The 14572-nt window shown below is 44.8% G+C and overlaps 1 protein-coding gene across 1 annotated transcript in view; it reads left to right on the top strand.

Annotated features, from left to right (window-relative positions):
* Positions 1-3688: 3688 nt before the first annotated feature.
* The window catches only part of LOC128709016 (trithorax group protein osa), a 99210-nt gene continuing 88326 nt past the window's right edge, over positions 3689-14572 (top strand). Inside the window, exon 1 of the mRNA XM_053804000.1 lies at positions 3689-5089. Coding sequence (XP_053659975.1) covers positions 3689-5089 — 1401 coding nt within the window. The remainder of the gene's footprint in view (positions 5090-14572) is intronic.

The following is a 14572-nucleotide window of genomic DNA, read 5'->3' as shown; positions in this document are numbered from 1 at the left end:
AATAATTTTTGAGGTAAAACAATTCTACCATAGCGGTTGCATGACTTTTACACATCTTACCTGTAGTATGAATTCAAAAATGTATTAAAAAATAATCCAGAACATCAAAATTGTTTATAAAGTGACCATCAATGAAAAACGCTTAAAACGCTTGGTGGTTCTAGTGTTAAACATGCTTACAAAACAATAAAACACGTTAAATCAAAGTTAAAAGATATATTCTGTATAAAGCGGCATGTTAAATGCATTATGTCCTACTGCAGCAACCTTTCGCACCCATCGTTAATGGCTTTAGCGGGCGCCGCAACGATTGCCAGGATGTGGTTCCAGCAGCCATTCGTTTGCCAGTAGACTAACCATCGGTATCGTTTCCTTCCGAAGGTGTGTGTGTGTGTATGGTGTGGATGGGTTTGGCTGATTGTTGTTTCGAGCGTTCGTTCTGTCCAACGGCAGCGCAATCGCTCGTTTATCTTCTCTTTACCACACAGCCACAACACCGTAGCTACACGCACATACACACGGTTAAGTGTTCGTTTTCTTGCGGGCTGCCGTTTCATATTCCTCCGTTTGTTCGTCGGCCGGTTCGTTTCGCGTTTCACAGTTTTGGCATGGCAAACGGGCTCTCCATAAGCCGCTGGCCTGAAAGGAATCGCTTGTTGGAAGAAGCTCAACATTTTGAAGAAGCTGACCATCATAAGTAGTGGCCCCATGATGATGGGTGGGTTGGCCGTGCTTTTGCAGAACGTTCGTACGCGTGATGGTAGGGCCCAAAAGGTAACGCGAACAAAGTTTTAACTTTTGAGCGGGCAAATTTGAGCAAAATATGAGAATCATTCCAACAACGCGCCGTTTGGCGCGCACAGCTGCTGCGCAAAATTATTCAAACGCGAAGCAAAGCAAATGAGATGATGACAGGCGAAGTGGAAGGTGACCAGAACAACCGAGCTGAGTTAGTGTATTTATTTTTTTTGTTATTATTGTTTCTTAAATTGTTATTGTTGTTGTGTAGGGAGCAGCTTTGTGCAATGTGCAGTTTTTGGGGAGGGCCCGCAAAATTTTGAAGACGGCAAAACGGTACGAAGATGATGAGTTCTGTTGCCGTTTTCCATGCATGCCACTCTTATCCGGCTTTTGTATCTCGTACACGAGTGCTATCCACGGTATCCGGGGTCTTCGGATAACCCAAACCATTTCCAACTGAAGCTCTAGTGCTTGTGGCTTTGTGTTTTTGTTTTTCCCGCATCGTCAAAACGCTTTTCGAGCATCGGAACACACTGTGCTTTTTTTTGGACACTCTGAAACCGGTGGAATTTACAGACACTGAACAAAAAAAACGGGGAAAGAAAACCACCGCGTGTTGCTTTCGAAAGCGCGTTTCAATTTATATGCTCCGTTTCGCGGTTTCTCTTTCCTTTCGGTCGCCGGTTCCACTGTGGCCACGTCTGATTTTACACAATCTTTTGCTTCGATGCGCTTTCTCGCGTTTGGTTTTTCACCGGTTTGTGCACAGCAGGTGGGTTTGGGTGTTGGGTGGGTTTAGTAAAGCTTAATTTCTTACAAGAGACCGTGCGGCATCCCGAATCGGGGTGGTTCGGGAATTTTCTTCGTGCAAGTTTTCGATCGTTTTGCAAGATGTGACACACACACACACTTTGTTTTGCAGTTTGCACGTGATTAAACAGGCGCAATGGTTGGTGTAAAATTGTATTTTCTAGAGGCACAACTGTTACAGCTGCGCGTCCGGAGTAACAGCGACCGAATTGTGTTCTTACTTTGACTATTGGTTGGATTATAATTAAAAAAAAAAAAGATTTGAACATCACAGGCAATGAAATACAATTTTGTAAAAAGATTGCCATTATGTAATATCCAACTACTTTTAATTAATCTTAAATTAATGGTCTTGCCGGACCGATCACATGTTCATTGAAAATTTGTTTGCATTTTTAGAATAATACAATAATATCAATAATAATACAATACAGAATACAGAAAATATGGACAACCCTTTTCAAACAACTTAAAAAAATCCAATGTTCCTACATTGGCGTGGTAACATTTTTTAATCTATTAGGCACATAACACAAAACATAACGCATACATACAAAACTAACTGAAAATATTATAGAGGAACCCTGTAATATAACAAAATTAGCACATTGGTCGCTGCATTCGCATGTTCTCAACGTTTATTCTATGCATCTATGCAATGGTACGCAACCTCACACATGGATCTAATAGTTTTATTGTTTCTTCTATATTTTCAGAATCATTTTCGTAGAGACCTCAGGACTGCCGCTGGACACATGTCAGTTCGAAATGTGCAAATCTAAGCCAATAGCGCTCCAAAGAGACGAATATGTTGAGTTATGCGTTTGGATCTGTCCGTGAATGCCCTGAGAGTCAGAAGTGCGTTTGTTTAAAGGTTTCGTTTTTCTACATTTCACTCCAGCCGTGCCGATGCATGATTGATGGTAGTTAATTTAGAGCAACAACCGCTACGGAAAAAAGTGATTTCACAGCCGTCCGGCACCATCTCTTCACCGCTTTCGGTGTGGGGGTGTTTTTAAGGGCTGTTTTGAAGGCCACCTGTTTGATATCGGCAAGGGATTTGCGAAAATGATGCCGGCAAATTGAATGGAAGTGTAGCGTCTTGGTGTAGTGTTTTGTTCGCCATTCGTATATTTTGTATATTTATTTTGGTTTTTGTTTTTTTTTTCTGTTTTTGTTGGTGCTATTGTGCGCTGCTCAGTCTGGAACGTGTGGAGCCAATAGAAAAGTCAGCCAGCCGGCGTGTGTGTTGACTTTTCGTTTAGCTCACCCAACGTGTTCATTGTAAAGGCAGTGTGTGTGTATTTTTTTTTTGTTCGAAGTGTATGCGTGTGTTTGTGTGCACGCGCCTGTGTCTGTATGTAAATATCTAAGTTTGCTGTGTGTTGTTTGCAGGAGGAAAATGCATCCGAGCGAGTATTGCAAATTCAGAAATAGGTGAATGTATGTGTGTGTACGTGAATGTGTAATCACGTTGTGGAAAAAAAAATGTTGTGCTTTGCTCGCTCTCGTGTGTGTTAGCAATGTGTGCTGCGCGAAGCAGCTTAAGCAGGTTGGAATAAAATCAGCGATTTGATTGTGGAAAGTGGAAGAGAAAAATGAGTGAAAGCGGGAAGGAAGTCCACAAGTGAAGGGTTAAGTATTACTGTGAAAATTTTCCACAACATCGGTCAGATTTTGTTCTCCCGCGCTACCCACCCGCACACGCGTGTGTGTGTGTCCGTGCGTGTATATGTATGTGCATTTATCTATGTGTATGTGTGTGTGTAACCGTGTACGTGTACGATTGTCATGAATATTGTGCCGCGCGTAGTCGAATAGCCGAAAGTGAAGGAAACGTTGTTGTAAACGAAGGCAGCGTAAAACAGAGAGTCGCGCGCGCGTGTGTTTGTGTATTTAAGTATCTTGTTAGGGACGGAAGTCCTTCAGCATCTCAACCCAACAGCAATGTTGGAATCGAACCAGCGCCGTTCGAGTAGAACAGTAGCGGCCGAAAAACAGCACCACAGCAGCAGTTAAGTGGTCTGTCGCCTCACGGAGAGCAATCAAGTCACCCAGACCGACGACGACGCCACTAACCAACTGCCAGCAATAAAACAGAGGCCAGCCGCCGCCGCCGCCGCCGACGTCACACACGATGGGTGATCCGAAAAGTCAAAAGTCCGCATCAGGAGTAGGAGGAGGTGTGGCGGGAACAACCGGTGGAGGGGCCGGTGGGGTCCCGGGAGGAGCATCCTCGACGGCAGCCGCCTCTGCCACGACTACGACGACAACTGCTGCTGCAAACACACCGGTAACGACGCCGCAGCAGCAGCAGCAACATCATCAGCCGCCTTCGCATCATCCGCATGCGCAGCTGCAGCACCACCATCAGCAGCCGCCCCCTCCGCCACCGCCCCACCATTCGCATGCACCGCACCCACTGCATATGCCGCCGCATCCGCATCAACACCATCACCCGCACCACCATCAACCGGGACCGCCGGGTGCGGGTGGTGACCATCAACCACCACCGCCACCACCAGGCCATGGGCCACCGCCACACCATTCTTCGCCCTACGAACACCACCATCCGGTACCGGGTGCCGGTCCGGGTGAGGCACCGAACGGGGGCGGTTCCGGTGCAGGGGGAGCCGGCGGAAAGGATGAATCGTTGCCACCGCCGCACCATGGCCACGGGCCTCCACCACCGCCACCGCACGGTGGTGCCGGTGGTCCACCGCCACCACCCCCGATGGGTCACCACCATCATCAGATGCAGCATCACGGGCAGGTGTACGGTCAGCCGCCACCGCCGGCAATGCAGCATCAGCAGCAGTACGCGCCCCGCTACCACCATCACCATCCCCATCATCCGCACGACCCGAACGTGCAGCCGCCGGGTGCTGGTGGAGCACCCGACCCATACGCACACTATCACGCGCATCGAATGGGTGCGGCAGCAGCCGCCGCAGCAGCGGCCGCAGCGGCTGCTGCCTCGACCGGTGGTGCCGGTGGTGGTGGGGGCGCCGGTGGTGCGGGCACACCGCCACCGCAGCATACCGGGGGAAAACCGGCGGCCGCGGCCGCCGCAGCAACGGCAGCCGCCGCCGCCGCAGCAGCAGCAGCCACCGGCAGTCCGATGCATGGGCGGCACAGCCGCTACATGTCTCAGCAGCCGACGGCCGCTGGTGCCGGTGGTGCTGGAGCTGGTGGGCAGCCACCACCACCCGGTGGAGGTGCGAACGCACCACCGCCCGGTGGACCAGCCGCCGGTGGCCCGACGCCGACACTTAACTCGCTGCTACAGTCGCATCCACCGCCGCCACCACATCCGGGTGCACCGCATCACCGCTATCCACCGACCGGGTACGACCCATCCGCACCCCAGGGTCAACAGCCGCCCGGGCCCGGTCAACCGCCCGGTCCTGGTGGTGGACCGCCCGGTCAAGGACAGCCCGGTATGCATCCGTACCATGGTGGGCATCAACAGCAGGGTTGGGCCCCGCCGCCCCGACCCTACAGTCCCCACTCGCAACCGTATCGACCGCCACCACCGGTAAGTCCATCTACTGCTGTAAACCGTTTTTGGCATCCAAATATTTGGGTACGGGGTGATGTACAACATGTTGCATAAGCTGTTTTACTTTGGTTTGGGAAAGTATTCTAAGTTGAACATGTCTTTAACGTGTTTATAGGTAGCAGAATGTCAATTCAATACTTATTGAGATTTAAAAACTTCCAGGGTTCCGGAAGATATCGAAGAGAACCAACACGTTGAATAGCGCAAGGGAATATGCTAACTGCGGCAATTCGAGTTAATGTAGACGTGCATGTGTTTAATTGGAGATTTTTTGGACAATTTTTCTGACCTTCGAAATGTAGATATTGATTCGCGCGCACAGCTTAGTGACTATAGTTCACTGGCGAGTTCGAGAGTTGATACATAAATTCAGTTGTTTTACAACATTTAACAATAAGCCGCTATTCTTGACAAGCGACAAGAACAAACATATGGCGTTGTGTGATGGAGCTAAAGAAAATCTGGTCAGACACCGTAAAACATATGTCTTTTTTTCTATACACCTTGTAAAACATGTAGTTGGCATATCTTGCATACGTGGGGAATGGTTATCTTTGGTGTCAAAAGCATCTGACAACCATTTTGGATGCACAGAATGTTTCTGGACTTTTATTACGACACAAAGAATTTAATAATCTTAGCTGTGATCCTCGTTTCCACATTCCAATAACTGCAAGAAGGTGTTGTCGCTTGTCGCAAATTCTAGAGCAGAGCAGAGTTAAGAAAATATTGTAGCCAATACTAAACTATAACACATCAAATTGCATCACGGAAAATACGCTGCAAAAAATTAACTGATTTTTTTTTAAATTTTCAAGCGATAAAATATAAGCCATTTGCAAATTTTTGGCGTATTAATTTAATTTACCTTCAATAACATAACCGTACCCTCGTACCTTACACTTAAGTTCACTCGTTAGATTCTGTACAACACCTGGCTGCAGATTCTTCTGTAGTTAACCTCACGTTTTCCTTACGTCTGCCTGAGATTTGACCTCTTTAGAATTTTTCCATTTAGCCTGCTTTCATAATAGCTTAGCATTTTCCGATGGGCTTTAGTTTCCACTGCTTTGTTTGAGCACATGAGCAGATCGCTTGCCAAATCATGTATTTCTTGGCAAATTTTGAAAGATTCTGCTCCCTTACTTTCTCAGTTGCCTCGGATCCGTAATGAAACAATGAGTGCTGGTACTGACGACGTGTTTGCACAAAATCTTTCCGCGATGTTGTTTTGCGTAATTTTTGGATATGTGAGGTGAGGTAATGGTCCCTATGGTCTCTGTTTGCAGATTTACTCCATGCAAAAAAAAAAATGACGATGAATGAATCCAGCTACGAGTAACTTAACTCAAAGATAGGGAGAAGTGGCAAGCCTAGACCTCTTGAGGTTGCTATGCCTATAAAGAAGCTCTTCTTTGCTGAGTTGTCGATGTTATTTTAGTAAACTATACATAATTTTATTCGTTTTATAATATTTTTTTTTGTTTTTTCGCTATATTATTTATGGAAGGCTATATTATTTATGGAAGGTTGACCATACGGCCTTTGGCCGTCATAATGGAAATAAATAAAAAAAAATAAAAATATTTATGGAAGGATTTTACAATTTGTCCTTTAACATTGTGTCAAAATTCAACAATTTAGTCACTGATTTGGAGGACAAAGTGTTTCCTTTCCCTGCAGTTGGGCTTTTCGGACTACATTGTTACTTACAATCCCTTATCCTTACCGTTTCGTCTTCGTTTCGGTGCATAACTTGTCCTATGTCGTTTTTTGAAATAATCGCCAAAAATAGTCCACCCGTGCTATGGGGTGGCTGTCGTCGGTTCGCATCAACCGCACGATCGTTTGTGACACGACTAAACCGAACCTCAGGGCGAACCGTCATCGCCGTTACCACCATCATCATCATCATCATTGCCACCAACAGATAGAGTTCCTCAGCAGCCGTCCATCGGCACAAACGGTTTCGTGCAAATGGGGTTTTATAAATAACTGCATCAACAACCGCTGCCCCGGGAGTGGTGGGTGGTCAACTTGGCGACGACACACATAACCGCGTGGTCGTGCTCTTAATGCAAAGCTGTCGATGACGCACAATGTGCGGGACCGGGTCTGTTGTGCGGCGACACACTCGTAACGCCGATAGACGTCGCCCGCCGGATGGTTGACTTTTCGAATATTTGAACAGTGTTTGATAATTGGCTTGGGTCGTCAACGACGTCACCTCTTTTTTAACCACCTTCACCCACCTAGGGCAGTGTATTGCATTGACGGAAAGAGGTGAGGCTGTCCATGGTGAGTGAATAACGCGTAAGCCAGCTACCATCTGGTGCAATTGCACGTAAGTTTCATGTCCAATAGGGTTCAGTATTCCTTTGTCGTTTGTTTTGAGTTGGTAGATGTACATGATTGACCATGATTGAATCTTGTAATAACTATGAAATATTTCATACTTCATTTCTGCTTCGGAACCAGCAAGAATTCATTTTAAAAAAATATCGATTTGTGCGTTACTTCATAGATCTTATGTCTACAATTTGAATCTTCTTCAACGCAAAGTACCTTTTCGTTATTCGTCAGTTGACTGAAAAGGCCACTGGAGAGAAGAAGGCAAACGCAAGAAAATCTGATATGGTTACAAAAAATCTACGTTTTTGCATGCGTTAATGAGAATAATGGAAAATTTGGATTTTAACCAAGGAAGAGTTACCCTGAAGGATGTAAACATTGAGAGAATATTTTAAAGGCTTCGACCAATTCCCTAGCAAAGGTCAGACGAATGCGAAATTTGAAGAGAATGTACTTATAATGTACATACCTTTTCATTATTTGATATTGTTGCTCCCATCATTACAACATCCTACAGGTTTTCTCATATCTACGACGATTGTTTTCTTAACTCTGTCTATCTTAAAAACGCTACGCTTTCGGATGGTTCAATTTGTGTTATGCCGCACTTGATTGAAATCGACGTGTTCTGTTGGATCGTTTGTTAAATATTTGTGTTGCCACAGGTCATGATGAAGCTATGGAAAACAGAATTCTTTTTGATAATTTCTTTTCTTGCAACCAATTTCGAACCAATTTGAAACCATTCCCTCAGCGCATCCGTTGGTCATCCGTGTATTTCATATGATGGATATTACAGCAATTTAATTCGGGCCTAGTGAGATTTTGGGTAACGCACGGCCTAACATCAAGCCTAATCATGTTAGCAGCAACCTCCGTGCACGTGCAATTCTGTTCGCATCGATTGCAAGATTTGGGTGAATAAAAGGATAATTTAAGGAAAGGAACGCAGCAACGACCAGGCGTCTCCATTCGCAGAAGCGATAATATTTTTCGGGAGAAATAAGTTATACACAATTGATCGAACCGCCGCAGTAGGGTTATTCTGCAGAACATGTTATTGATTACTATCTGCTTGTGTCACACGTCTCTCATCGCCTACCACTTAAGACATTCCGTATCCATTTACTACATACGCAATCAGTATCGATCGATGAGATTGCCATACATAACGCTCACCAGCAATCGACATCGTTGAATCTCAAATGTAAAGCCACAGGATGTTCGACGTCCATCAGAACTGCTGAGGAGGTTGATTCACGATAAAAATTTGCTTGATTCTAGTATTACCAACATCAGATAATCTGACGGTACATTTGCATTCACTGCAGCAGCATGATGCAATCAAAACCACACGAGCCAGATAGGGAGAGAACACGCCGCTGTACAGAATGCGAGTTTTCATACGGGATCGTTTCTCAACCCTTCCATTTACCTTGCCGGCAAAGTGAATGTGGGGGGCAGGCTCTTGTGGGGTTGCCTCACGTGTCCTTGTAAGGTTCGAGGAATGTGCATCCGAGAACGCACACGGACTCTTCCACATTTTCCCGGAACCGCTGGTTGTTTGTATGCGTGAAAGGGAATCGAGCGTATTGTCGATGTTTGGTTTATCGAAGGAGGCAGGTGTGGAGGTTGAATTTCATTTATGCGTGCTGTTGCGTTTGCAGTTAAACGCACCCAGACCGTGCCTCTGCATTCTACAGCCGCACACCACGCACGGCAATAATGATGACCGTTGCCATCGAAATGCGAACCAAGCGCACTGCGGATGGCGGTTGCTGCCGGTGGAGGGAAGCAGCGGTGAAACATCCTTGCTACTTTCGCCGTCATCTCCTCGGGCGAAAACGGACACGGCAAGTGCACACACTGCTACGTCGAACAATATTGTTGTCCATTTCGGCTTTACCGTCGCGCTTTTCTTGCGTGTCCCACACCGCACTCCTTCGCCGCACCGGCTGGCGAAATTCTAGCGTAGCACGGGTCACCCATCCGGTCGCCCGATTCGGGCAAACACGGGTCGGAAGCTGGAGACTTTCGGCGAACGTTCAGTTTTTCGCCGACAGTGAAGCCTACAAGAGGTGTATTTGGTGTTGTGGCCCACATTTGCAAGTGCATATCGTACTCACGTACACTACGTCCTGCCGAAAGTGCAACCGCGCATATCCACTTACCCTTACCTTAGCATTTTTTAAGCTTCCTTTCGCTTTTCCGCGAGCTTAGTGGTAGTTACATCCCGCGAAAACAGCTACGTAGCGAGCGACGTTTTGTTCGGTGGATAATAGTGACCTTACCTGTTTACTGCAGTCGTCCATTGGGTTCTATTTTCACTGTTTTCCGTTCAATCTTAATTTTCATTGGCTGGAAGAAAGAAGAAAGCATTGCGAGAAGAAGTGAAGGAGTTATTTTTGACATCCCTTTGCCGCAGCGAGCATCTTCTTTTCACTAGAACCCATTTAATCGTCGAGCTGGTGATGTATTGGCTAGAATCGAAGCTAAGCGCCCTCTTGTTGTTTCATCCATCGTAAATAATTCTAAGCGTTTAAAGGGTTGGTTTTCCTTAGAACAAGTCAAATTAAACTAACATATTTTTTTCCGTTTTTTTTTCTCTTGTGCTTCTCCCGCTGCATTGCACTTCTGACTAATCAGGTAAGGGGTTTAAACTACACGAATACACATCTTCAATAGTCGTTCACGCTCATGTGCAGAGTTGCCTGTTTATCGATTTTCTATTGCAACCATCAAATAATTATAAACACCTTTCACCGACGATATGTTCCTTTGACCCGAGGCCATCGTCAGCCATCTTAGAACATGCAAAATGTGTTGCAAGGATATCATCGGTTTCGTTGCAAGCGAAAATGCATGCGCAAAGCGCAGAGCATCAAGCTCCGTCACCCCGATATTGCCCCCACAATTCCAAAAGGCTCTAAATAATCGATCGCAGTTATCGCATTCGGATTGCGTATGTGTGTATTTGTGTGTACACCGCTTATTGGCAATTGTTTATAATCACGAGCATCGGATGTGCTCTGGTGAAGCTCGGGTGCATCGGGTGCATTTTCTAATTATCTCTATGCAACTTTACTAACGGAGGGAGGGGGGGGGGGGGGGGGGGGGCAAAAGATGGGAAAGTACAAGGAGAACACAAATACACGTCCACTCTCTGTGCGTGTGCAGTGTTATGCGCCATTTTATATTTGTCTGCGAGAGATTTGAAGTTTACTTCGATCCGTTCATTGTAAATGTTCAAAAGGGACGTCAACAATCGGGCCTCTGCCATGCTCGCCTTTGCACTCTGCAGTGGGTGAACGGGAGAGTATCAATCAAAAGTTAATTAGCAAAATTAATTTGCTTGACACTGAAGACAATGCACACGAAGGTACGAGGAGAGAGAGAGCGAGAGACTCAGTCAAGACACTAGCAAATGGGAGGTCAATGTGCTTTCCAAGGAATCTAATTTATCTATTTTAGGTAAAGGCGATAAGTAACGTTTTACCAAACGATAGCGCTGAAGACTTTAATGATCATCTAGCGTAATTGAAGCACAGTAAGCAAATAGTACGCCGAAAAGAGTTTGTCAAATATTTTAGAGAAGGATTTAAAATATCCCAAAATAAGTAAGTTGAGTATAGTTATTTGTCGAGAACAAGAAGTTCTTCACATTCTTATGCTTGTAGGCAAACGTAGACGTAATGGAGAATATTTTGTCCGGATCTCGATTCCCCTGTATGCATACCAGTTAAGACATGCTTCCATGGGTTAATGTTTGACGAATGTGGTTTCCCCATTTAAAATATCCACTGAAATTCGTTTCACCCTTTGTCCGCGACAATGTTCCTGACCTGGACAATAAATTATTGTCGATTGGTGAAATCGAACCCCCTACTGGAAGGCAATGGAAGCAAATATCATTCAGAAACCATAATCTGTCGCCCTGTTCCTGTCACTTGAAGTGATGTAATTTTATCAGCACCTTTGCAAAGAACTCTAGCAATATATACGCCGTATGTTATGTTTCGCAATGATTGATAATTGTTGGATGTTTTTGACAATGATTCAAAATATTACAACCTGTGGAGGTCTTTGGAACGGAAAGAATCGATTGTATTGAATGCTACTTTGAGCATTAATCAACTTTGTTCATCGTTAGATGATTTCATGACTTTGAACAAACTAGTAATCATCCTTCAATATTCCACGAATTAGCTTCTCGTCTAATTTATAGTTTTCAAATTATTTTATAACTTAGATTCTATATCGCTTTTCAAAGAGTTGTTGCAATAGCTTAATGTGCTATTTAGTGGGCTTGGAATCCTCTTGAGCAGGAGTCCATTGAAGTTATCCGCTGAAGGAGTCAGTCGAACACTGTTATCCCTCAACATTCTATTTCTGCCTATTGATCAATATCAATATCAGTACTGCATTTCAACTTACCACGGCTCCGTGGCTCATGTGGATGGTCTACTTTATGCATCCGGTTGTTCGGTGTCATTCAAATGACGTGGCAAACCTACTGGATTTTAACGAGTTTAATTATTTGTCCGATAATAATGACAGAGAGTACATCATGGCAGCCTCCATTAGACAGTTCAGTGTCTGTAACTGCCTGCATCTAGTGGAGACTAATTCTGACTAACACGTATATTTCAAAAATAACTTGAGTAAAACAAGATTGAAACATGTAAAAAGATAAAAAAGCGTGTAAAAATGTCAAAAATAATCATAATTAAATAATTATAAATAATTCCCATAGTAGTAGTAACAATTTAGGATGTGTCGGGAATTAATTAAAAATATAAAGAGAAGTTCTTTCCTTTGTACACTTCGTAAGTAAGCAATATTGCTATGAGCACGAAAAGCAATTCCCAATATAATTGGACGATAAATTAATGCCGTGCCAGGATAAAACAATCACCGTCTGGCTTGCGGCATTGTTTTTTTTTTATTTTTTATTTCGCTTTTTTTCCCCAAATCATCGTGATTGGTGCAATCGTCGTAAACTTTGTATCCATATCCTCAATTTAAACTCGCGTACGCTACGCTACAGAACAAAACGTAGAGACCTGAACTAGCGTATACTCTCTCTAACACGAGGTGGAATGGTTTCCCATCTTCCGCTTCTGCTCCTTCCATAGCCTCCGCTCGTCTTTCAACGATCACATCTCGGAGTTACGTTTCAATCGAACGTTTCCCCACCCCCCCCCCCCCCCCCCCCCCTCCCATTTTCCTGTTCCGCTTTCATTCGCACGGGGCAGTAATCATCGTGCACTGCTTCAATTTCAGTTAAGTCTCGATGGAAAACGTTCGGATGCACCGATGTTTATGATGCACTCACCCGATTCCAACCACCGTGCACTATGTAACGGGTTGGAAATTGAGTTCCTACGAGGTTTCAGAATGTCCCGGTGATGATACCGTGCGTAAATCGTTGCTGGTACCCAGCACCACTGCATCCTTTTCGTGCTACGTAGTGTCGGAAACTCATTACTTCCGGCTGGCATAAACGAACACATCTGTTAGCTCTGGTGTTTGGTTTTTTTTTTCTCGCCCTGCTTATCGTTTAGTTGATTTCCATTCTGAACGTGTCATCGTTACTTGCATTCGCTGCAAATGCAGGTGTCGTGATTTTTCAATTTTCCAGTGTAGTTTTCGCGCGTTTACAACGGTCCGGAACGTGACTTTTGAGACTCATTTTTATGCTCTCATTAATTACTTTTGTTGGAAAGAAGTTTTGGAAATCAGTACAGCAGTTTGAGTGTAGCAATTAGAAATTCTTCGTCATAAAAACTTACATAACAACTTGATTTACTAAAAGCTTAGATTTTGAAAGGTAGAAACAGCGGAATATTTTTAACGGAAAATCATCTTCCGATAACATTTTCGGAAATAACATTGAATAAGAAACGGTAATATTAAATACTTAATGCTCCATACGTACAGCATTGAACCTCAAATCAAGACATTTAAATATTTAACCATATTGAAGAGCTCTTATTTACGTTTACCACAATTGGATGATACTTCATTTCTGACAGTAGCAAGTTTAATTGCACAACTCAAGGTTTTAGACAGTAGTTTCCCTTTCGTAAGGAAATGACTTCATCAGAAGGAAACATTCCCATCCGGACAGGAGCAGGGATTTGAAATGGGAAACTTTGGACATATGCCCGCACTCATTCATTTACGACGCTTTTGCTTCCTCGGTTGGAACGCCTCTGATTCCCTGACACGTTGTGCCTCCATTACCTTAGTCAACTGTCAACTGAAATGTCTTGCTTTTGCCGTCTTTTCGGTTGACTGAGCAGCAAAGAAGGTACGTAGTCGACCCGTTTGCCGCTTACCTCTAATCGTTCAGATCAGATGCATCCTCATAAACCATTCCCTCTGACACGAGCACACTGTAATATACCCTTGCTCGCTTATTCGCAGTGACGCTCTGGGTGTTATTTGCTGGCAAACCTTTCCGAACCCTGTCTTAGTGTCCTTTCGCTCCAGACTCATTTGTTCGCTTCTACCACACTGATGAAGGTTATGTTTTTACACGAATGCAAGTCGTCAAATAGGTAGGACGAATCGTCCTGCTGCAATGTCCCGTCTACAGCCGGAAAAGTGGAAGAAACTTTCTCGTATAGTTTGTATATCGGTCGAGATGGAGATGGAATGGAAACAAAATGGTAACGGACACTACACACTAACGCTGCCTGTACCGGGGTTTGGTTCTGTTGGGAGAACAGAGTGGAACCAGCAGCATTCGGACCCATTACTGAAGGAATAAAAAGCCCGGTGTGTGTCTGGGTTTTTATCCTTCATTCGTCGATCTCCCTCCATCTAAGCGCTTGCCACCGTCGTGCTCCGGCTGGCGGGCTAGCAAGACGTTTGCATCTGAAACCCGGTACGGGCCCTCTGACAAACTGAGCCAGAGTGTGTATGTGTGAGTCCTAAAATTGCTCGCTTGCTTCAACAACTCCTTCTGCAGCACAGCGGCTCCCATAGCTGCCACCACTGACTGGTGGCTTTCAGTTTCGAACACAGAAAGGAGTCTTCCGCTTTTGCTACCCGTCGAACACACCGCACTACCATAGTAAGTAGCTTGGATTTTCCTTACTG

This window comes from Anopheles marshallii, chromosome 2, assembly GCF_943734725.1.
Source record: "Anopheles marshallii chromosome 2, idAnoMarsDA_429_01, whole genome shotgun sequence".
Classification (NCBI taxonomy): Eukaryota; Metazoa; Arthropoda; class Insecta; order Diptera; family Culicidae; genus Anopheles; species Anopheles marshallii.
Note: the sequence above shows the minus strand (reverse complement) of the source record. Positions and strands in the feature narration are given on the sequence as shown.